This window comes from Zonotrichia albicollis, chromosome 4 (assembly GCF_047830755.1).
Source record: "Zonotrichia albicollis isolate bZonAlb1 chromosome 4, bZonAlb1.hap1, whole genome shotgun sequence".
NCBI classification, from domain to species: domain Eukaryota; kingdom Metazoa; phylum Chordata; class Aves; order Passeriformes; family Passerellidae; genus Zonotrichia; species Zonotrichia albicollis.
This window is the reverse complement of record NC_133822.1, coordinates 33,989,547-34,013,534: the sequence shown is the minus strand read 5'-3', so window position 1 is coordinate 34,013,534 and position 23,988 is coordinate 33,989,547. Positions and strand designations below refer to the sequence as shown.

At 48.5% G+C, this 23,988-nt stretch overlaps 1 protein-coding gene across 4 annotated transcripts; it reads left to right on the top strand.

Moving 5' to 3' along the window:
* Window positions 1-107: 107 nt before the first annotated feature.
* Window positions 108-23,687, top strand: CSNK1E (casein kinase 1 epsilon). Of its 4 annotated transcripts, none has more exons than XM_074539380.1 (11): window positions 108-371; window positions 4,445-4,532; window positions 10,814-10,924; window positions 11,089-11,237; window positions 11,928-12,156; window positions 18,419-18,589; window positions 20,070-20,218; window positions 20,731-20,923; window positions 21,027-21,166; window positions 21,555-21,620; window positions 22,286-23,687. In XM_074539380.1, the coding sequence occupies exons 2-10, from the start codon at window positions 4,457-4,459 to the stop codon at window positions 21,585-21,587; spliced, it is 1,251 nt and encodes a 416-aa protein (XP_074395481.1). In that variant the 5' UTR covers window positions 108-371; window positions 4,445-4,456; the 3' UTR covers window positions 21,588-21,620; window positions 22,286-23,687. The 4 variants fall into 4 exon arrangements, with proteins under 4 accessions (XP_074395481.1, XP_074395480.1, XP_074395478.1 ...); XM_074539379.1 differs by having other exon boundaries at window positions 22,263-23,687; XM_074539377.1 differs by having other exon boundaries at window positions 22,158-23,687.
* Window positions 23,688-23,988: the final 301 nt, after the last annotated feature.

Sequence of the window (23,988 nt, the reverse complement as noted above, 5' to 3'; positions counted from 1 at the left end):
AGAGCTGAGGGACGGCGGCGGGGAAGGCGTCGGGAGCGGCGGCGGTTGCGCCTTTAACGGCGGGCGGAGGAGGAGGCGGAGGAGGAGGAGGGCCGGGGCTGCGCTGGGTGACATCAGTGGGTTTGGCTCCGGGGCTCAATGGAAACTGGGTGAGCGCCGGGCTGTGCCGAGCACACGCCGGCTGGAGGGGACGGCGAGCGGGCGGGAGGCGGCAGGCAGCGCCGCGCCGCGCCGAGCCGAGCGAAGGAGGGACGCGCCGGGCACGGCCGCCACCAGCCCTCCCCAATCCTCCGTCATCCTCCCCGCCGCGGCCGCCTGGCCCCCTGACAGCCGGCGGAGCAGCATCCCCACACGGCCCCCTTCCCGTCAGGGTGGGTATGGGGGGCGCCCGCCCGCATCTTGGGGCGCAAACCCCGGGGGAAAGGCGGCCCCTCCGGCTCTTTGTGTGCGCGGAGGGAGGGGGAGGGGGCGGGGGAGGGGAGGGCAGGGCGCGATGCGCCGGGCCGGGGGTGCGCGGGGGACAAAAGCCCCTTTGTGGGGGCGCGGCGAGGGGGTCGTCCCCTCCGCCACCGGCAGATTTTTGGGGGGGGGGGTTCCCCTTTCTCGCCTTTCTCTGCCTGCCGGGGCCCTGCTTGGCCGCTGGCGGGGCCGGGCGGGGAAGGGGGTGCCGTGTGCTCTCGGCGGGGGTCTGCGGGGCTCCGGTGGGGGGCCGCCCCCCGGGGGATCGAGCCCCCCACTCCTTCCGTTCGCTGATGCTCCTGGCCTCCCTCCCCGGCCCCCGTACACCGCCTCTTTCGGGGGAGAAGCGGTGTCTGCGTTTGGGGGGACTGTGGGGTCGATGTTTCCTCTTGTGGGGGGCGGTAGGGGCGGGGGTCAGTGGCCGAGGCCGGGTGCGAGTGGGGGGACGAGGAGAAGTTCAGCGCCGTTCCCGGAGGTGGCAGCTTTTTGTTACCTACCCGGAAAAATAACAGCTCGGGTACGGCTGTCTTCGCGTAGTGTTTGCCTGTAGGGGGTGGGGGTGTAAGGAACACATTTATTATTATATTTTATGGTGTGTGTCCCCCCCTTTCCTGTTTTCCTGTTGTGGCTATTTCTTCCTCAAATGTAGTTCAAATGCCCTGTGCTTGGGGTTTCTTTTCTCCCCCCATCTTATATGCTGGTCTCCTTTCTGTAAGTGTCTAGGGGTCTGGAGGGGATTGGTGTTTTGCATTTCAATCAAAATGTATTTTTTTCTCGTTTTTCCTTCACATTTTAAAGCCAGTTCAAATTACTGTTTTCCCAGCCTATCCTTTTTCCCCTTCAAACAACACCTCCCCCCCCCCAAAAAAAAAAAAAAAAAGCTGTGTAAAGCCTCAATGTGGTCTATGGGTAAAGCAGCCCCCACTCCCTACACTTCCACTGAAAGCCGGAGCAGTGCTGGGATCGGCAGCCTCCATTATGGAACCGAGGGTTTGGTTGTTTGGTTTTGTATGGCTTTTGCTAGACCGGGCATCTTCTCATTCCCGACCCCCTCGGGTGGGACAGATGTGTCCCTCCTGTCCCCCAGCCCCTCTTGATGGTTCCCCCCCCCCCACCCCCGATGGTCCCTGCATCGTTGGTCGCCATCGTTGCTGGCACAGCAATGTGATATCAATTCTTATCGTGTGTTTATATAATGGCCTTTGTGCCTGTACGTGGGTATTTTATATTATATAAAAAGGGCTGGTGCAAAATGGTGTGTGTGGGGAAGCAGTGCTGGCGGCTGGATAGTATTATTATTTTTTTGAGGCTGTGTAGTATTGGATATTCACGTATGCAAATGCTCATGCAGAGCACACTCTCGCTCTGAGGTTGTATGTGTGTTAATCCCTTATGGAAAACTAAATGGTTTAACTAAATGATTGCCCTGCAGCCCCTGGGAATGCTGCCTTGGCTGTAGAGTGCAGGAAAGGTGGCGGGGTTGGGGGGGGGTTAAGGCTGGAGAGGGGGGGGTGGGAAGGAGGGATGGCTTTTTAAATATAACATGTATAAATACTACATAGAGGGGTGATACAGATTTCACATATAGGAATATATATTTTCTCGGTACAATTTTTTTCCTTGTAACAGTAGACCTGAGAATGAAAAGATAAAGGGCGGAAGCCGTAGATGGTGGTGGGGGTACATGTGTGAAACAGAAGCAAATGGGATAATGTTTGAACTCCTGGACCAGTTGTTGAGGGGGTGGGATGTGTGTGTCCTGCCCTCTTACCAGGAATCCAGGCTCTTGCTCTCTGGCTCTCCTCAGCCCAGGTTTTCTACTCACACTTGTGTATGTGTGTGTGTTGGGGGGGAGATAAGGCAAAATGACAGCTGTGCGAGACCATGATTTTTTTTACTCCATTATCCTGCTTCCCGCTTCCACCCCCGCGCCCCAGAGCATTTTTTAGATTCCCCTTTGGAGCCTGTTGCTTAATCAGCTACAAGGGCTACTGCCTCGTTGTGTGAGAATCCCTTCTTAACCTGGCTCCTGCCTGTCCCAGAAGGGTGGGTCCGAGTTTAGGTTTGGGACTGTGGTGTTGCAGAGCACTCCCTGCTGTGTCCCAGTGCGGCGCAGACCCCCCGGGACCTCTTGCCCAGTCTCTGCTCGGCTGTGCTCACCCCAGCTGGGAATTGGACTCAGGTGGAGGTGTTTGGGGTTCCCAGGCCTGGGTAAACACTCCATGAAGGAAGGAGGATCGAGAGCTGTCTTCTTGACAGTGGTGTGACGGGTTCCCGGGGACACAGACCTTTGATCGTTTATTGGAGTAGGAGTGTCAGCAAGTCAGATGTATGTTAATGTGGTTATACAGAACAGCAGGCAGCGGATAAAAACCATGACTGTTTGCTGCGCCCTCACCCAGGTACGCCTGCCTCCTGGTTCAGTTCCCAAGGCTCTGCCTACATTCCTGGTAGTAAGAAAGTCAGAAATAGCCACAGGGTTTTGTAGACTTCAGATGCCCAGAAACCCACATGCATAAGCAAATGCAAGGTGAGGGGACTCCACCTCTGAGTGTTTTGTGTGTGGTTTCTGGTGACTGGAGCTCTGCTTTCAGGGTTCACAATGTCCCCTGAATGCCTTGATAGGATTATTTCCCTGTACATCTCCGCTGCCCGTCCATTCTTCTTTCTGTAATCCCATCTCCTGGGGCAGAAGAAGGAGCTCTGGGTTTATAGTATGCTCAGAATCCTGTGGCTGGGATTATTTTTTTGTACTTCTGCCTCACAAGGCCATCTCTCCTGTATTTCCTTCAGTGATGCTTCCTTCCCACCAAGCTCCAGCAAGGGAAAGTTCCTTGCTCCCACTTGTGAAAACATGAATCATTCCTCACCTTTCCTGTCCCCAACAGGCTCTGTGTCTGCATTTTGTACGCTAATAATGTGGCATTGCATAAATTAGGACTGTGGCAAATCCCTCTAAAAGGAGACACATTGTCTGTCTCAGGAAGAGATGTGGTTCCTAGAATAAGTTGGTGGCCATAGAAGAGGCAAGGGAAAGGGGGCTGTTAAGATGGGAACTGCTTGAGCTGTGTTGGGCCAAGGTCTTTGCAGCAGAAGTTGAGGTTGGCAAAGAGAACAAAACTCTGTGGTTGTGGTTCTTCCACCTAGTTGGTTTTCTGTGGAAGGTGAATAGGCTGAGCCTGGGCATGTTGATGGGGTATATCAGGTCAAAGGGTTAGCTAATCATCTCAAGTAAAGGGATGAGGAAAGGCCTGAACTGCTCAAAGCACAAGGTAGGCAGGAGAGTTGGAGAGGCTCAGGTAGACCAAAGGAGGTGGTGATCACATCAGCAGAAGTGTATGGAGATGAGCAAGGGGTGTTCCTAGGCAGGGTTCAGTTCAGCCAGACGTCTCCTCCCTGTCCCCTGTCCTGGGCCCCACCTAGGAGAAATGGAGTCGCTTTCTCCTGGCAGTCTGTCTGTCCCTCACAGCCCTTGGGTCCTGTGCTTCACCACCACCACCGAGGTGTTGGAGTAGGGCTGGGTCAGAGGGAAACTCCTCACAGGGTTTATTATGCCTGACACTTCTGTGTCTCACAAGGTACTTGTGTCCCAGTGCCAGGCACTGTAAGGTACAAGAAGCAGTACTTCTTGGCAGTAGTGTGGCATGATCACACAATGAAACCTTCTTAGAAGGGCTTTCCTGAACCCCTTCCTAGTCTCTGAGCAAAAAGGTGGGGAAGAGGTTCAATCATGCTTCACTCTAATAGTGGGAACATGGGAAAAACATGCTTGAGGGTGTTTTGTTCCTGCAGTGTTTCTTGCTCATGTTATCCCTGGAAGTTCAGGAGATCAGGAGAGGTGATAGAAGCCATGTAAAAAGTGAAGTATTTAAAGATTTAAAACTACTCAGCCTCTGGGTGAAGTGGGGAGGTCTCTTCTGCAGTGTTACATGATTCACTTCCTGTTTCTGCTCTGACACTGCTCTTTCTGTGCCTCTTTTCTTAGCACGACTGAACCATGGAGCTTCGAGTGGGAAACAAATATCGGCTGGGCAGAAAGATTGGCAGTGGTTCGTTTGGAGACATTTACCTAGGTGAGTGTGAGAGTCTGTCTCAAGGTTGGTTTTCTCAATTGCATCATTGTTTTGGGGTTGTTTTTCTTGCCTGTTGCTATTTGTGGGCACCATGTAAGGTTGGAAGGGGTGAAGAAGAGAAAAAACTGATGGAATACTGCAGGTGGCTGCTGGTCTTCTCATGGCAAAGAAAGGGGGATGAGCTCAGCTTTGCCTTACCACATACTGAAGACATAGTGGTGGTTGATCAGACTGATTTAGATTTGGACTGTTTGGGGCATATTTGTCATACACCCTATTCCAGCGTTCTCACTTCCCTTTCTTGAGCTTGGGTGTGTGTGGGTTTAAACTCTGTTCACAGAGCGTGTGGTGGAAAGGGAGGACATAGCTATTCCTTCAAGGATAGAAGGAATACAGTTTCGGGAAGACTGGTAGTGGAAGAGGTGGTCCAGGACCTGTAAGAGAAAGGTCTGAGACAGGACGTGTAAAACAGGTCAGAGAGCCTGGAAGTCCCAGGGCTCAGATCTGTTAGATCTGTAATGGGATTTAGAGTTAATTTCTGGAATGACCTGAGCTGGAAGCTCAGTGGACAGAACCCATGAGATGCTGGGTTTCCTGTTACCACAGGAAAGTTGGGTAGAAGTTCTCCCAAGCCAGTGTGCTGATGTGTAGATCTATTCCCTGATGCTTGCCTGCTCATGTTTTCATTGGCTCAGACCGTGTGGGGCCACAGTGGCGAGACTACCCAGCGGCCTTCCCGGTCCCTCCGTGAGGGCTGGCGTTACCTGTCTCTGGTTCTCACCACTACTGTTGTGCTGTGCTCCTGCAGGCCAGCAGAAGGGCTGCCCTCTGCTTTGGTGTCTGCACCATTTGGGTACTTGCAGGGGGTCGTCATGTGCTCCTTGGCTATTAATTTGTTCAGTTGGATTGTATTTTGCTTCCCAGTACATCCACAACTGCTCACTTTTGCTGGTCCTTCAATGTTTCCTAGTTTCTTCATCTGCTGGCAGCTTGGAGCCAACACTGCTTTTGAGGTGTGGCATTTCCAGTGCCTGGCAGTGGAGGACTACCCTCGAGTGATCTGTAATGTGATGCCTCTGCATTGGCTGCTTTGGGTCTCCTTGGCTTTCCCCATCACCAGCACTATCAGGTTTCAGAATTGGCCTTAATGCACTGTCAGCTGTATCGTAGGAGACCTCTTCTAGGATCTCCAACATCTTCCCATCTCTCCCCAAATCCCTTTCGTTGAATACCTCTAGTTCAGATTATGTTTTCCTGTGATTGTAAATCACCGTCTATTTTCAACCTCTGGTTTTTATCTGCAGTTCCCTCTTGCTTTATTATTCTCTTTTGATTGGTGTTGGCAGCCCCTCTTGATTAAGTGTCCTGTGGGAATCATCAGTAACAGGCTTTGTTGCCACCTTTATCCAGAATATGAACAAAGATGATAAATAATGGATCTGGGATCCAGTTCCACTGTGTGCTGCCTTTACTGCAGCCTGTTCCTGTATGCTGCTCCTCTGTGGCCCTCCAACCAGTTAGTGTCTTGGGTGACAGTGCTTTTAATTCCCAGGTGCTAGGATTCAGGGATGACAGCTCAGACACAGCATTTTCCACCTATGCTAGGGCTTGAAGCATTCCAGACCCTCTCTAGGACGGTGTAAATTGTCAGGATCTTGCTAAACATCTGGGGTACATGTGGGGAGAGAAAGGAGGTACTGGATGGAAAGGCCTGATCCTGTATTGCTCTGTCCCATGTAACAGGTCATCCACCTGTGCAAATCAGGTATGGAAAATAGCCCCTGGTGAGGGGGTTGTGCCTGCCTTGCCTGTCACCAAACACAGGAAGCCCAGTGCCCCAGCGTGGTGAGCACAGCAGGATTCAACCAAGTTACTTGAATGCAGTATCAAAGCCCTTGTGATGTTCCTTGAGGTGCAAGCCAGCGTGTTTTGAAGCAGTGATAGCGAGACTTGGTGGAGCCTGGGCGACTCCCCAGCCTGGAGGGATTGGGCATGCAGTCTGTGGTGGTGCGTCTGGAGGACGCTGGTGCTCGTGCTGTGCTCTCACAGCCTGCTCTGCACACAGGAGGACTCATTCACCAGGACTTCTCTCCTGCACCAGGCCCACCTCACTGCTCTCTCCTTTGATAATGGTGTGAACACACAGCAGGGCTTGTCTGTCTCTAGGGATTAACAGGGGCTGTATGGTTTATCCTCAGCTTCTCTCTTTCAGGGTTCTTATTGCCTTCACCTGCTCTGTAACCAGTAGGTGCTGAGTGCTGTCCTCGTTGGGGTTTGTTTTAGGTTTTTTGTCTGTCAGAAGGAAACTTGGATTTTTACATGTGTAGACACAAGGGATGGACTGTATTAATCCTTAGCTGGGTCTTGAAGCACAATTCTTCCATGCCCTACTTTGAGGGGTAGGTGTGCTAGGTGGCATATTCTCCCCCCATTGGTTTGAGAGGGTGGAAAATGAGATCAGGCTGCCCATGGGCCTTGGCTTAGCCCATTTACCTCTAGAAATTCTCGTTGAGAAGAGCAAAACCCAGTTTGCAGAGGAATTGCCGAGAGCTTTGGGCCGCTGGAGGGGGGGAGGTGCTTTGTCAGAGGTGCTGGCCAAGAGGCAGGGCAGGGTTGCTGGACGTGTAGGAATCGTTTGGCCGGATGCACACTGGTGCTGGAGAGGAGCTGGGCAGACAAAGCATGCTGGGACCTGAGCTGGCTGGGGACAGTTCCTGGTGGCAGGCTCCTCCCTTGCTGGGAGGGGAGTGCCTTCCCTTTGTTTCCTGGCTTGTTAACTCTCTCTCGCCCTATCTGCCTTCATCCATCTGTTCCCAGCCCTCCATTCTTCCCTCGGCAGGCTGTGGAGAGGGGCGCAGGCGGTGGGGAGTGCGGGGCCTCTGCCTGTTGCCCCCGATGCTCCGGGAGGGTGGTGTTTATTATATCAGACATGCAGTCAGGATTCCACTCTGAAAAGATCCTGTTCAGCCGGTGACATCCTCTGTCCCCGGGGCCCTGTTTCAAAGAGCTTGTGATGAATGAGTTGAATTTGTGCAGCCCCCACAGCGGAGCGAGACTGGGGGAGGATGTTAGGAATTATCCCCCATCCTACAGTCAGTCTCTCGAGTGGCTGAAGCTAGCAGACTCTGCTGCATTTGTCTGAAACACGGTGCTTTCCAGCCTGTGAGCACAGAACTGTTGCTTTTGTACTTGTAGCTTTAAAAAAGATGGTGGTCGAAGCATGGAACAAAGGATCAGAAAGACTCTTGCCCTTAAATTCCCTCCTTGCTAGTGGTGGTCTCAGTCTCGGTGGATCTCTAGCCAAGAAATGGTACAGGGAGCAACTTGTAGGTATGATGAGGTTTGGAGAGGGAACAAGCCTAAAGAGTTCAGACAGTGTCCCTCTGAGCAAAGAATAGGTCAGATTGGTCCAGAGAAGGACCACAATAATGATTAGAGGGATGAAGCACCTCTATTGTGAGGAAAGTCTGAGAGAATTGAATTGTTCAGCCTTGGAGAAGAGAAGGCTTTGGGGTGACCTAATTCCAGCCTTCCCTCCCTGAAGGAAGCCTACAAGAAAGACTGGGAGAGACTTTTTGCAAGGGCACATAGTGATAGGACAAGGGGAATGAATTTAAACTGAAAAAGGTTTAGATAAGATATTAAGAAGAAATTCTTTGCTATGAAGGTGGCGAGAGACTGGAACAGGTACCCCACAGAAGTTGTGGATGCCCCATCCCTAGAAGTGTTTAAGGCCAGGTTGGATGGGGCTCTGAGCAGTCTGGTCTAGTGAAAGGTGTCCCTCATGGCAGGGGTGTTGGAACTATGTGATCTTTAAGGTCCCTTCCAACCCAAACCATCCTCTACTTGTGCTCTTCTAGGCCACAGGGTTGTTTCTTCTCTCTCTAAGTAACAGCTGTGCTTGGGCTGTTCTGAAGGCCATCTGAGCATCTGAATTGCATCATCACGTTTTGAGGAATCTGAGTCTTCTTGATGCCTACCCCTGCTTTCCCTTTTCCAGCTTTATGTGCCTCCCTGCCTGCAGACAGCCCAGTCATGGATGCATCTCCATGTTTCTCAACACCCAGGGTAATGTGGAGATGAAGACTTACTCATGTTTCCATTGTTCATGTTCTGGGAATCTGGTTCATTCAAAATGCTAATGCTGCAAAAAGTCAGAGAGACTCATCATTGCCTGTGTGTCAGAAAATGTCTTGGGAGAGGGAAAAATTCTCCCTGGGGAGCAGACAAGGGAGCTGCTTCAGAGGATTTGGAGGAAAGTCTTCACAAAGGCAGGGGAAAGAAACAAGGCAAGGAAGTGCTCTTATGTTTTTTGGATGTCCTGCGTGTTTCCATGCTGGATGAGGGCCGGTGGTTGAACACTAATTTGAAAGGTGGAAGGATACTAGTCCCTTTTCTTACTCTTTTCCTACTTGAACCTGCCTGGTGCTTTTAAGAAGGGTCCTCTGGTGGAGTGAAGGGAATGTATCAACTTGTTTTTCTGGCCACCACTTTTTAAGTGGAAAATGCCAGCATTTTTTCAAAAGTAAGCATTGGACAAATGTTTCTACCTCTCAGGATGGCTTTTCCTCTTTCCCTTCTCCTGGATCCTGCTTTAAAATCTGTATTAAATTAATCCCATTGCTCCTCCTTCCCCTCCCTCAGAGCACCCTAAATAATTCCTCTCCCTCCTTAGTGTTTACAGCCTTCAAATATTTGTAGACTGTTGTCATGTCCCATTCTTCCTCCCCACCCTTCTTAGTTGTATCTCTTGTCTATGTTACATATTTAGCTCTTTTAATCTTCCTTAGTAAATCAATCCCTCTAGGCCCCGATCGTTTTTGTTGCTCTCTTACAAATTCCTAGCAGCTTGTCTGTCTCAAGCCAGCACTGCAGCATCTAGCTCATGTGTTTTTGCTAGCAGGCAGCTCTTGGCTAACTTTGTGTACAAGCCAGAACTCTTCAGCTAGAGATGGATCTCTTTTGGATCCATGGGGAGAAGCAATCCAGTTGTGTGAACATTTCCTTCTTTTCTTTGGTCCCTGGCTGTGTAGGCGGCGTGTGAAAGAGGATAAATGAAGAGATTTATCTGCAGCTTGTCCTTGTGGACTCTCAGTCTTATCACAGAGTTCAGGAGGCACAAATTAGCCAGACCTACCAAAACTAGCTATGGGATATCTGCAAAACCTCACCTTTGACTCCAGCTCATGTTTGGCACACGTGTTCTGGAGCAGTTTATTTTATGACAGTGTTCATAAGCTGCTTGTGATCAGGGCTGCTCTCTGATTTGTGTTTAAGTGCAATTTCTGATAGTTCAGATACGAGGAAGGGCTTGTCACAGTGTGTGAAGCAGGCATGGCGGGGGAGGAGAAAAGCAAGTCTTGAGTGTCATTCCCGTGACCCGTGTACAGATATTCCCTCTTTCCATTTTAGGATGATGTGAAACATCTGGAATCCTTTCAGCTGGTACAAGAAAAGGAGCAGCCTGTTCCTTTTTGTCAGTGCACTTTGGGACCACAGTGCTGGCTTTTGCAGCTGGCAGCTCAGTTGTTTTCCGAGAGAAGCCTGTGGGGTGGTGCTTTAGTGTCATTGCAAAGTATCTAGCAATACCTTCAACAAAGGTGTCCAGGCAGCTTAGTTCAGGACTGGATTCTCTTATTTTTTCATGCTTCTAATTTGTGATATAGCAAATGTTTCTGTGTTGGCAAAAGATAAAGGTATTATTAAAACCCTCAGGAGAGGGAGAAACTGGGGATTTAGAAATTGTCTGTATTGAGCAGGTCAGTGCTGTGGAGAAAACAGAGAGAGCTGGCATGTTAGTAATGTCTCCTCCTGAACTAATTGGTTGTGTTGAAATGATGTAACTGAGGTAACCAGTAATTTTTCTGGGGAAGAGATACTCCGTGTCGCTGCCTGAGGGCTGCTTGGGTTCAGGGGCTAGGTTTATGATCAGAGGGAGCTACAACTTCCACTCAGCTTAGGAACTGTTGATATGTGCAGATTGACCTTCCAAAGTCAGTCACTTTTTGAGATAACAAGGCAGTTCACGTGTAGGATTGTTGTTCTAAACTGACTTCAGGATCAGACCAGGTTTCCTGTTCATGTTCTTCTCTCTGGGCCTGCATTTACAAATGGCAGTGCTGGAAACCATATGAAGTTAAAGTGGCTGAATCTCATTTCTGTAATAGAGAATAAATTTCAGGGCAAATCTTAAGGTCTTGGCATCTTTACAGGCCTTGTTAAAAGTGTTTAACTTCAGTAGACGCTTGTGCAATCTTCATTTCACTCTCATTCCTATGCAGGAGCCAATATTGCGACTGGTGAAGAGGTGGCCATCAAACTGGAATGTGTCAAAACCAAGCATCCCCAGCTCCACATTGAAAGCAAGTTCTACAAGATGATGCAGGGAGGAGGTGAGATGGGAAGGAAAGGATGGGGCCGGGGGAGTGGTTGGAGAAGGAAATTATTCTGGAGGGCTTTAGAAAAGAAATGATTTGGTGTTATACATGAGCTTCTTAGCAGGGGATTCAACATCTATTCTCTCTGTTCCCTGGGCTAAATCTTTTTCTTTCCCCAGTGGGTATTCCCTCCATTAAGTGGTGTGGAGCAGAGGGGGACTACAATGTGATGGTGATGGAACTCTTGGGGCCCAGCCTGGAAGATCTCTTCAACTTCTGTTCCCGCAAATTTAGTCTCAAGACAGTTCTGCTGCTGGCAGACCAGATGGTAAGTTTCCTCTGAAGCATTTGTGCCTACTCTCCTTTTCCATGCCTTTTCCCCCCACACACTCCCTTCTCATCCCCTCTGCTTGAGAACTGCTGTATCTGAGGCTTTCTTCATTTAGCACAAGTGGCTGCCAGCTTTCTATTTCTTGATGAAGTTGGGGGCCTGGAACCTAGGCACTGGTGGCATTTCCTTATCTCCATCCCTCCTTCCTTTGCCTGCCGCTCGCCGTGTGTTAGTGTTGCACACATGGATACCTTTGCCTGCCTGATGAATTCTTGGCACCTATGTTAATTCCACTGCTCATGCCCTGGATTCAAGACCCTTAACTCTTCTGGACAGACCCATTCTGTTCCTGGACCAGCTAAGTTCAAAAGTTAGAGCTGTCAATGCTGAAGCTCAAAATTTTAGTCCCTGTAGACTTGCTTCCCATCTTTCCTTGTGATGTTCATGGTGACCTTCCCAGAGTGAGGACTGGGCTGGTGTGCAGAGTTAAATTCCATCTCCAGATCCTGCAGCGTCCAGAGGGTGCCATTTCCTTGGCTGTCATCACTGATACTCAATGCAAAATGTCCTTTTTTTACTCTGATGGGCCAGTGTCTTGGACAGGGTACTATTTTTAACAGATGCAGTTAAAATAAGTTTGTTTCATGTTTGTCTCACTGTTTATTTATTTATCTATCCCTCCTCCAGATCAGCCGTATTGAGTACATTCATTCCAAGAACTTCATCCATCGGGATGTGAAGCCAGACAACTTCCTTATGGGCCTTGGCAAAAAGGGCAACCTAGTATACATCATTGATTTTGGTTTGGCCAAGAAGTACCGGGATGCCCGGACCCACCAGCACATCCCTTATCGGGAAAACAAGAACCTGACTGGCACAGCCCGCTATGCCTCTATCAACACCCACCTGGGAATTGGTGAGCCTGCTTGCTGCTGCCTCTCTGGGGCTTTTCAGGGGAGGTGGTATGTCCCCAGAAGGAGGGGCTTGGGTTCTTTGCCTGACCCTGCTGCTGACCTGCCTTGAGAAGGTGGGCAAATAACTTAAATGCTACATTTGTTTTATTTCTGCTGCTGTGGTGGCACTCTGAGTTCCTGAAGACAGAAATTGTCTGTGTTTGTGCACTGCTCAGTGCAGGGTACCCTGTTGAGCATCAAGGCTGTGACCTCCCTGACTCTGCTCCTACTAAATCTGCCTTTGCACAATTTTTGCAGGCTGATTAGATGTGTAAAGGAGACATTCACAAGCACTGAACCTTTAGGAATATGTGCAGTTGAAACCTGTCTCTTTGACTTCCTTAGTGCCTTCTTTAGTGATTGTTCTGTAGCTGCCAGAGCTGGAAGATAGAGGCCCACTGCAATATGGTGTTACCCACAACTGAGGATGGGGATGTGCTGGAAATATACAGGAAGCTGAAATGAGGGGCAGCTTCCAGCTGCCTGAACACCTCTGTTCTGTGATTGAGGCTTGGCTGTCACAGGCCTTCAGATTATATGCATGTCTGTGAGCTGCAGTGAGGCAACTTCAGGGAAGTAGGGTTCTCCCCTTAATGAATATGGTTAGTACAGAAGGGATGAAACTGGACTGGAAAAGAGTGCTGAGTGTTCAGCCAGGTCTTACACTGGTGATGACCATCATCCCAGGTTTTGTAAAGGCCTTGTGCAGGTTAGCACCCACCACGCTTAAACCTCCTGAAGTCACCCAATCTCTTGTCCTGGGTGTCAGGCCCTGGTGGCTCTGAGGACCTTATTTGAAAACCTCTTGCAGTTTTTTCTTCTATTCTCTGCCCAAAAACTTCTTTCCAGCACTTGACCTCCTTTCTCTGCTAAATTTAAGCTAAACTTTGTTCACAGTGTGAGGCTTCCTTAGTTACTGTAGGGTCCATTTGGAACAGGCTGACTTGGTTCTGCTATTGACTGGCAACTCTTAAGGAACAGAAACACAGAAGTTGTCTTGCCTGTTGGACCCAGGAAGTATCTGCTGTGCTTGCAGATTGTTTATATCTCTGGGAGGCCCTTCTTCTCAAGTGTACAACCTAACCTGGGAATTTGAAAATCAGAGCAAGGCACTCAAATCTTTTAAACTAACAGCTTTCACAGGATTTCATGTCCGCATTCTTCCTGCGTTCTCCCCTCTTGCAGGTATTTCTCAGATATCTGAAGTCAATACTTGGCCTGCAGAAAATAAAGCAGTTTTTCCCACAGTCTTCCTTGCTTAATACTATATAACTTTACATGGAGAATGCTTTATTTAAATCAAAATGGGAGTGTTGTGTGTTAAGAGTGGGCTGTAATCTCCTGACCTCTTCCATGTTATAAAAATAGTTCTTGTAGAGCTTTCTGAGTTGGCCTTCTGTATTTTGGCTTGACCTGCATATATATATATAACTGACTCTCCATTGAATTCTCAGTCAAGATTTCCACAGCCATGGTAACTGCCACAAGGAGACATGCACAAAATAATTCTCACTACTATGTCTGTCGATTCTTTTGTGTGTGCCTGCTCTGCCTTGAACTGATCACGAGAGGCTAAATGTCTGCTTGTGGCTTTTGAACGACTTCATTATTCATTCCACCCCAACTTAGCCCTTTACTACTGCTGCTTGGCTTGTGTGTCAGGATGAGCAAACAATGTCTAAACAGTAATCCAAGGGCAAATTGCATATGCCACGGGTCTGAGTGCAGCCACAGCTCTCTCCGTGCTCTTTGATTGGGGAGAGTCTGGGTGTGAGTTGCTCTGTGCAACAGGTCTCGGGTGTATTATCTCCACGTTGCCGATAGTTGCCCTGAACGGCATAAAGGTTACATGACTTGCCTGGAGGAAAGGGGGTGGGGGTGTTTGGGTTTCAGCTGGAGTTCCTGTTTCTCAAGACCTTGCCACAGGGTATATGACAGAGATATTTGTGAGTTAGCAGCATTGCCATGGGAACCATCACTTGGAATTTTTTTACTTTTCAGAGAGTAAATTCTCTGTCTTAATGTTAACGTTAATGTGGTCTAGGGAGAGAGGAGGAACCAGGTGCCGGGGTATTTGTGTGACAGGAATAGCAAATGAATAAATGCCTTTATTTGAATTTGCAAGCTAAGGGTTGGGCATTCCGATGTCTGGAGGAAACACATTCTTTTCCTGGTGACTGGGGAAAAAAGTAGGAGGCAAAACTGGGGAGGGTTCCACAGCTGGAGACTTGCCGTTGGGGGAGTCACTGGACTGTGCAGGCTTCAGTTCACGCATTCCAGTCAATTTTCACATGCTCGAGGGATGAGAGTCCCTTGCACCCAGTGTAGCCTGTAACGTCTGAAATAGATGCCTGGGGTGCCCGTGAGACAGTCCTGGGAGAAGTCTGATGGTCTCTGTCTGGGTGACTGAGGGGTGGGGGGGTCAGTGCCTTCCCAGATGAATGTCCCAGATGGTATCGGTGTAGGCTGTGCAGATGAGGCCTCCTGCTCATCCTGCCCTCTGTCACCCATTCCAGACTCTTGCATGTTTTTAAAGGCTGTTGCCATGCAGTGGGGAGAGAAAGGGGAACTCTGGTCCAGCATGTGCAAGATCAGAGCTGAGTATGTGATCAGGAAAACATTGCTTGGTTAAGCCTGCCTGCAGCTGGGCTGGCTCCAGGGAAGACAGCTGATTTCTAGGGAGTTCTGCATGCAAGCAGCATCACTTCGGTAGGATCAGAGTGGAGGAAAACACTCTTTGGACAGGGGCACCAGGAGACAGTTTATGCTGCAGAGAAACATGTTTTGTCATGAGCTTTGTGTCTAAGGCAACCAGTCCTCAGTCTTCAGTCTTTGCCCAAGCATGTCTTGTCCTGTCCTGCCACTCACCCCTGACTTGGCTTCTGAGGACCCTGCTTTGGGAAGGGAGTGAGGGTGTGGGCTGGCTGGGAGCCTCACTGGGGGTGGGAGGAAACTGTGGGTTGGGTTTGGGAGGTCGTGCTGGGTTGTGTGGGAAGGCGACCTTGTGTTTTCTATTGGAAGGGCTTTTGGGAAGGAGGATGAATGTCTTAAGGAAAAGACATTTTTCATAAAATTGATTTTCAAAAAAAAACCCCATTGTAGGACAGCTGAGATAAAATGGAGAGAGGAAGTATAGTGTGGTATCACAGGCTGTGACTATAATCCTGCTTCTGGACTGACTTGCTCAGCGGATGCATTCACGTCACTTGTATTTTTCTTTCTCTTTTCAAACTCGAAGGTGAGATCTTGCTTTTTTCCTGCTGCCCAGAGATGCTGTGAGAGTTAGTCGCTGTCAGGTTTCTAAAAGTGGAAAGTAGTAAAGTAGTAACACTAAATAATGTTTCATTGGTGTGTAGAGGTAAAGTTTTATTTCTTGCTCTTTGCTGTTTAATGTTATCTAGTATCCTCACCCTGAAAAAGTAATTAAATTTTGGGAGGTGTGTAATAGTAGCTGAAGAGGAAACAAAGAAACGGGAAGTAGGAACTGTTGTCCTTTTCCCTCCTCAAGGTTTAATTCAGGATCTGGTGCATAGGGTTACAGGAAACAGACTGCTACAATGTTTTGAGGTAGCTGCCCAACTGTGACCCCTGCTCTCGGTACATGAGGCTCATCCGGGGTGTGAGTGTCACTGAAGTTGTGTGAGTGGGCTGCAGTGACCACACGTACGTGAGGTGCTAAACATCAGTGCAGTGCAGTCAAACACTTATCGTTCAGCATTTTAATAATTAGGTGTTGTGCTTGCAGTTGTTTTTCCTTGATCATATTGCTGTGTTAAGACACAGTTAAGGTGTGTTTGCATGCACCTAATGGATACTAGTTAGCTTCCCAATTTGGTTTTTAACCCCTCTCATTGCCTTCAGTGAGGGCTTATAGCATCCTGCACTGACTTCAGGCTCCCTGATCTCAAGTCTCTAATTCTGGCCTTCCCTAAAGTGCTGGGACTGTGACCAAGCATCTGTTTGCAGAATGTATCCTATTCTGGATGGCATTGGTGGCTGTGCTCAAAAGTGCTGTGCTTTACACAAGTGGAGGTGTGTTATTCAGCCTGCCCTAAGCAGTTTGGAGTTAGAGCAGGATTTTGGAGGCGACATCCTGATTTATTCCTGAAAGGCTGATTTGCTTGTTCAGTAGGTTTGTCTGGTTCCTGCCCTGCCTTTCCCTACTCCTCTGAAGGGAACCACCACGCTCTAGTCAAGAAGCCACAGCTAGAGGTGATAAAGCTACAGCATGGATAAGTCAAGGGCTGGCAAGACTGCAGGACTGAGGTTATCCTTGTCTCCTGTGCTTTCAAGCCCTGGGTGTGTGTTCTGACTCCATTTCCACATGCCTCCTGTCTAAGGATGTAGGTCATTAGCCAATATTGTTTAGTTTTGTTTATTTGATATGCATGGTGAGTAATCGCAGCCCTCTGAGAGTACACGTATCCCAACCTTAGGCTAAATGCAAAGCTGGGTTTCTTTTCTCTGTTCCTGTCATAGCATCTAAGTATCTCCCAGACAGTCATGTAATTATCTTTGGCAGTAGCCTGATAAGATTAGGAAGTATTAGCCCCTTTAAAGTGGGCAACTTGAGACAGTAAGTTAGTGAGGTCAAAAAATGCTGTAATTTCTGCATGCTCAAAGTAAGACACTTTGGGAATCTGCAGGGCTGCTTTCTCCTCTACTGTCTTGGAATGTGGCATTTTTGTGGTGTTTCATGTGCTTTGACCCAAATGATCTCTCCTATCAGTTATGGAGTGATGAGACCCTCCTGTCCTTCTGCAACCACAGTACTTTTTCCCCCCTCAACAGTTTTAACTTGCCTAGCCCTGAGTTCTCAAAACAACTGGGAGGTTGTGAGAGAGATTCACAAGGAAGAAGGAGCCTTGTGACCCACAGCTTATGTTGTTACATGAGGATATGCATATCTGTGACCTGCTACAGCTACTCTTTTGTCATGATTCAGCTCAGCTAAGAGAAAAAAGGGATAGCTGTAGTGACCTACTGGCCTTTGAATGGGGCAGGTGGTAGCATGTATCTGATACTGACAGCTCACAGACTGGTATTTAATCTGCAACATCTTCCAGGATGTGGCACTGAATCCAGCAAAATGTGCTGTAGTAAATTAATCTAATAGATGGAGCTCTTTAGTCTTTCCTCTATCCCTGTGCTCTCCCTTAAGCCGTATTTTGCCTGCTTGTTATCTGTGTCAGTTGTTCTTCTGGAGATGTAAAGTACTTTCTCCAAATTGTTTATTTTATTTGGGAGGGAAACAAGAACAAGACAATCTTGGCAAGATTTATAGATGAATTTGCAAGCAATGTTGGAGGAGTTGGGAGGAGTTAACCAGGCAATATTTGCAGTTGTTGAGATTCTGCATCAAATCCTTCTTGAGCTAGCTTTAAACTTTAAAATGGCTTGGCTATTCCAGAGAACAAGGTCAATGTGAAATGCTGGGGGTTTTTTTCTGAGCCAGTTTCTTTTGTTTTATAAGTAAGCATCTAAATATAGGTCCTTCCAATGGCATCTTATGGGCAACCCTTGGTCTAAGTAGAGTTGGTAGTGATGCCAGTTACACAGTCATTCCTCATTTGGAGGGGAATTTTTTCTTCCAAGTGTGCCCCTTTCCTCCACAGCTTGAAAAATGTCACCAAGCTGGAAAGACATCTTTGCACATTACATGTTAGGCTTCTACTATCAACAAAGTTGTTTACTACAAGAAGGGGTCCCTAGTTCCTTGTTTCTGCCCTGCTTAAACACTATCAGCAGTTTAATTAGAAGATGTGTTTGAAAGGGCTGTGTTGGACTTAGCTCTGTTAGCTTTGTCTATCTGTGACTACCTGTGTCATGACTAATCCCTGGACTGAAGAATCATTTTGGGTGGGGAAGTGTAGGTGCCCTTCCTCTGGGACTGGGAAGAGCAAAGTAGGCAGGGTTGCTGCAGCAATTCTTGAGATGTGAAATTCTTGTGTCAATTAGGGCTTGTCCAAGTGAGGAGGTAGTCAGAGTCATTAGTTATGAAGTGGGTTGGGCTTTATGGGGAGAGAAACACCTTAACTCTTACAGTATGACCATCATCACAGGAATTTGCTGTGGAATGTCTTCCACAAGTTTGTCTATCTATAGAAATCTACCAGAAAAGTGAGAGGGTTGATTGTTCCATTCAGTGTTCACCTCCAGAGCTATGTGATTGCCAAAGCAGTTTTGTTTGCTGCTCACTCCTTGCCCCTTTGTAACTTCTCACAGAACAAAGTCGCCGTGATGACCTGGAGAGCCTGGGGTATGTGCTCATGTATTTCAACCTGGGCTCGCTGCCCTGGCAGGGCCTCAAGGCTGCCACCAAGCGCCAAAAGTACGAGAGGATCAGCGAGAAAAAGATGTCAACGCCCATCGAGGTGCTCTGCAAAGGGTACCCTTGTAAGTGCTCTCATCTTGATGGCTGTCTTGTCTGCTGCTTGGCTTGTTCACCTGCTGAAACCCCCTGGAATCCTGAATCCTAAAGAGCAGTGCCAATACCCCAGACCAGGATGTGCTGCTGACATGGGTGATGGGAAGGGTAGCGGAGTGGTCGTGGTACAGTTCGGGTTCAGAAGTGGGAAGTTTTTGTGGACAGTCAAACCTTACATTAGTGAGGGCATGGGAGTGCTGAGAGGGGGGATCTTCAGGACCTGGTGAGCATTTTAAAGGAGGTGGGTGGGCATTGAGCTGAGAACATATGCTGCTGATGATGAATTTTTACTGTTTGATGGGGGGTCCCAGGAATAACCAGGCCGTAAGGTGGCAAATGCAGTTCTTTGTAAGTAAACATGGAGTAATGTATGTGAGAACAGAGAGAAGTCTTGGTCCTCAGGTCACATGCACAACAGTAGGCTCTGGCTGACCAGTGCCACTCACCAATAAGCTGTTCTGTCAAAACATCAGCTTTGTGGTCCGTGGCTGCTGAGGAAAGGGAGTATTAGGAATTACTAGGTAAGGATCCCAAACAGTGTGCATAAACCCATGGCCCACTTGCTCCCTGCATGCACTGTGTAAGTCTGGTCCATCCCACTGTTTCACAAAGAATATGGTGTAACTGAGGAAAGGGCCAAAAGCATGACCAGAGGTGAGTTGATTTCTATCCAAGTAATGAGTCTGCTGGAAAAAGAGGTGGATAGAAAGATGATAGAAGTCTACTCTCTGGCTATGACTGCAGAAGTTTGGATGGGAGCTGATTATTTGGTAACCCCAGATTTTGTATTGGAAAAGAAACAATGCTGGTTTCTGCCCGCTTTAAAACAAAAGGATGTGGTTCTTCAGACAGCCAGTGTGGAGACCTGTGGAACTCCTCCCCAGAAGATGTTGTGGATACTTAAATCTTACAGGAGTTGGAGGAGAGACAGGACAAGTATGTGGAAGAGAGATTGTGTGAGGATTACTAAAGAGTTAGGAACTACATCCAGATCAGGAGGTTCCTGGAGCTGAAAGTAGGTGATGGGCTAATGTCAGTAGAAGTGTCAGATGTATCTGCCCCAATCTTTCTCCTCTCATCTACTTCTGACCACTGTTTACAGCAGGCTACTGAGCTAGGAGGACTTCTGTTCAGAGCTGAACTTCCCAAAACTCGTCTCCAGCTCTTCTTTAGGCCTGCCTTCCTTCAGCAGGCACTGTGACTTGCTAGGTCTTGCTTGGAGAAGCCGACAGACAGAGATGCATAACACTTGCTCTGGTAAAAAGAGAGATGGGGTCCTTTTGGTGGCCAAAGCAGTGCCAGCAGCAGGCTCAGTCTGTGTTACACAGCTCTGTGTTTGTGCTGTCCGGGTCCAGCAAGCCGCTGCCCAAGGGCTGCAGCAGCTCCATGGTGGGAGCAGGGAGGTTGGATGGCAAACCCCAGCCATCAGCTGTTCTCTGCTCTCTCCAGCTGAGTTCTCGACATACCTCAACTTCTGCCGTTCGCTGAGGTTTGATGATAAACCTGACTACTCGTACCTGCGGCAGCTCTTCCGCAACCTCTTCCACCGCCAAGGCTTCTCCTATGACTACGTCTTTGACTGGAACATGCTTAAATTTGTGAGTGTGTTTGGCAAAAGGGCTGGACCAGGGTTAATTTGTATCATGGAGATGGGGGAGGAAGGTTGGAAAATGCCTGCTGTCTGTGCTTAGCCCTGGTGAGCAGCCTGAGCAAAGGGACCAGGCAGAATGAAAAAGAGACTGAGTTGTTTGGTGTATAACTAACGGGGGGCACAGTTACTGTGGTATTAGTGAGTGTGTCTGATGGAGCACTTGTGTCAGTAAATCTATAGCTAGAGGTGGGTAGAGATAGTTTTTCAGGAGAGAGCTATATTTGTAGCTGGGACACAGATGTGGATTGTAATAACAGCTGTAGTTAATATGCTTTTTTATCTGTTTTGTTTTGGAATGGAATGAGGTCCTTTCTTGGTGCAATGGAAGGTAGTGGGGGGAGTTTTGGGGATGGAGCTCCACTTCCTCGGCATGATGGAGCAATATGTGTTTTCTCTCTGGGGCTGCTGCTGTTTCTCCTGCCTGACAGCCATGTGTGGTGTGGGGGTTTCTCTACTCAGGGAGCAGCCCGGAACCCTGAGGATATGGATCGGGAGCGGCGAGAGCACGAGCGGGAGGAGAGGATGGGGCAGCTCCGAGGGTCAGCCACACGAGCGCTGCCCCCTGGCCCACCTGCCGGAGCCACTGCCAACCGTCTCCGCAATGTCACCGAGCCCATGGCCTCCACCCCCACCTCCCGAATCCAGCAGTCCGGTGAGGGGGTGGGAGAGCTGGGGGAGGGCGCCACCCCTGTCGTTGGCTGGAAACCAAAGCTATTGACTGATATTCTTGTCTCGACATTTCTCTGCCCCAACAGGCAACACGTCCCCCAGAGCAATCTCAAGAGTGGACAGGGAGCGGAAGGTCAGCATGAGGTTACACCGAGGAGCTCCTGCCAACGTCTCCTCATCTGACCTCACAGGGCGGCAAGAAGTGTCACGGATTTCAGCATCACAGGTGAGTTCCTGCTGCAGTGTTCCTGGCCTTGGCCTGGATGTCCCAGGTCTAGGGACATCCTGGCCCCAGAGCAATTTTTGCCTGATTTGCTGGAGCTGACATGAGCTGGAAGCTTCTGGTGTGGTGAGGGGAGTGGTACCAAGTTACACCCTTGCTCTTCTGTTATTTTCTGGAGGCCATGCTGAGTACTGCCATTTTAGCTCTCTGCTTTGCTTGGAGCATGCCTTCATCTTGCTGTCTTCCAGACCACAGTGGTTTGGAGAAGCAAAGCAGTAAACTCTTCAGAGGGAGGGTGTTCTGAGAGAAACAGGCAGCCTCTCTGTTTCGGTGCCTTTTTTGCTTTATTTTTTCTCTCCAGCCCTTAGCAACTCTTCCTTTTCTTCTGTAGACAAGTGTGCCATTTGATCACCTTGGGAAGTGAGGAGCAATTGCCACTGGACCAGTGTTTGCTTAGGTGAGCCTGTACTCCTGCTTGGGAAACCCTGAGGAGGGAATTGCTGGGAAAAAAAAGCCTTAAGTTAAGACTTTATGTTCTTATGGGGGATTGGTATATTTCCTTTCCTTTCACCTTACTTTGAGATGTCTTTTGGCTTCAGAGGGAAGAATAAGGTTGGCTGCCAAAACTTAGGGAACAGATTGTCTTAGGTGTAAAGGTAGCTTCCAGTTCTCCACAAGGATAGGAAGGGTGGAGAAGATGCTGGGCTGGGGAGCCATTTCATTACTTCCTCATGAATGCTTTTCTGGCAGTGTGACAGTGTTGGGGTGGAGGGTGCTGAGCAGGTAATCAAGTGTGCAAGACTTTGTACAGCAACTGAGTGCCTCTTGTAGGGGAAATGACAGTAGATGGGCAAGGTAACTCTGAGGGGAGGCAGGAGTGTAGAAGAAAGGGCTGATTTGATTTGTTACACTCCAGCTGGCAATGGAAGTGCTGGGAAGAGCTTTTACTCCTAACATCTCTTGCCTTTTTCTCTCTTTTGAATTCTCTTTTTAGTGTCTTCACTGTATTTTTCTTTTAAAAAACAAAAAACTCAAAAAACAAACAAAAACCTTAAAAAAAAAAAAAGACAAAAAAAAAACCAAACAAAAAACCCAACAGAATTTCTTTTTGCCAACGATGAGGAGTGGAGCTGTGCCCCCGCGCTGGTGTGAGCCGTTTGCAGAGGGCCGCCTGTCCCTGGCTTGAGCGCCTCCGAGGAGCTGCGACGACGTGGGAGCCGCGTGGGAGCACCTGCGCTGCTCCTAGCCCATCCCGCTGCCCCCACTGGCTGCCCTCAGTTCCCTCTCCTGACTCTCTGCTCCTGGTTTTGAGTTCTCTCTTTTTTTTTCCTCCTTCTTCTTGGCTATCCTCTCCTGCTTTAGTTTTTCTTTTTAATATTGTTTTCAAATCATATGGTTTCTAGCCGTATAAATTTAAACTTTGCTCTCCTTTTTTTCTGAGGGCAGGGGTTGGTGGTGGGTGGGTGAGGTATTTTTTGGGTCTTTTTTGTTTTGTTCTTTTCAGGAGCCTTGTGTGCCAGGAGGGAATCAGATTCCAGCCACAATTGGTGGTAGGAGTCTGATTTTTATTGTTTTAACAGAATTTATTTTCTCAAGCATTAAACGCATTTTAAGCTGTGAGGGGGAATTGTGGCAACAGCCTAATCATTGACTCGGGCTTCCTTTCCTTGGGTGGCTTCTCTGCGGTTTCCTTTTTGGCTGTTGGGAGAAGTGCCAGCCTTCCCTGATCCAAGTGGTCCTCACACACCGAGGGATCTCTTTGGAGAGGCACCTGGTCCCACAGAGGATGGGATTGTTGGAGCTGACATACGGGGAGAAATATACTTCTCATCCCTGCAGTGGGGTCTTTTTTTTTTTTGTCTGGCTGTGCGTGTTTTTCTATTTTTATTTTTTAATTAAAACTTGTTTTAATTCCTTCGGCGAGAGTGTGGGACTTGAGGAGAAGAGAGGGGCGCACAGAAACTGGAGTTTGGAGTTTCTCAGAGCGATGGTTCTTGCTCTCTCCTCATGCAACCCCAAGTAAGATCCACCAATACATGCACAATCCCCTCCTGCCCTCTCCCACCCGTCTGCCCCCCCCTTTCCCCCCCCACTTTAGTTGTTTTTTAATATAATTTAGGAATACTCAAGCTGCTTTGTGGCACTTGGGGCTTTGAAACACAATGATCACCACTGCGACCTATGGCCTGTAGCAGACACACTGTCACTGTAGTGTGGAGCCGATGGGTTGTTGGCAGGGCGGGGAGGGTGGGGTTAGTCTTTGTTTTGTTTGTTTTTACCCTTTCTATTTAACACTTTATTTTTCCTCCCTGTTTTTTTCCTAATTTATTTACCCCTCTTACTGTCTCTCTTTTTTTTAATTAAAGAGCAAAACTTTTTATTACTTTGTAATTTAAAAAAACAAAAAAAAACCTGAAGAACTTTGGGGGGGATTTTGTACTTTTTTCCTGTGTAAATATTGGACTTTTTTGAGCTTTATCGTGGTTGTTAATTTGAAGTAATAAAGTAGAAAATGATAAAGTGATGCCAGCATCTGTCATTTCTTCCTTTAATGGCCCTGGCATCTTTGCTGGGAGTCGCATCTTACACACAGGAGGCATGGTCTTGCTGCTGAACCCGTTTCTGAATTCCAGGAACAAGTTTGATCAGAATTACTGGAAAAAAAAGGCACAGGACTGGAGCGCCTAAAAATAAACCTGAGCTGATCTCTGCAGTTGCAGCCTTGGAACAGGCGAGAGTTATGTGAAATCTGATTCAGGATCTCTTGGTTCCTGGATATGAGCCTCTGGCATCCCATGTGTCTGGCCTTGAGGAGGAGGAAGGGA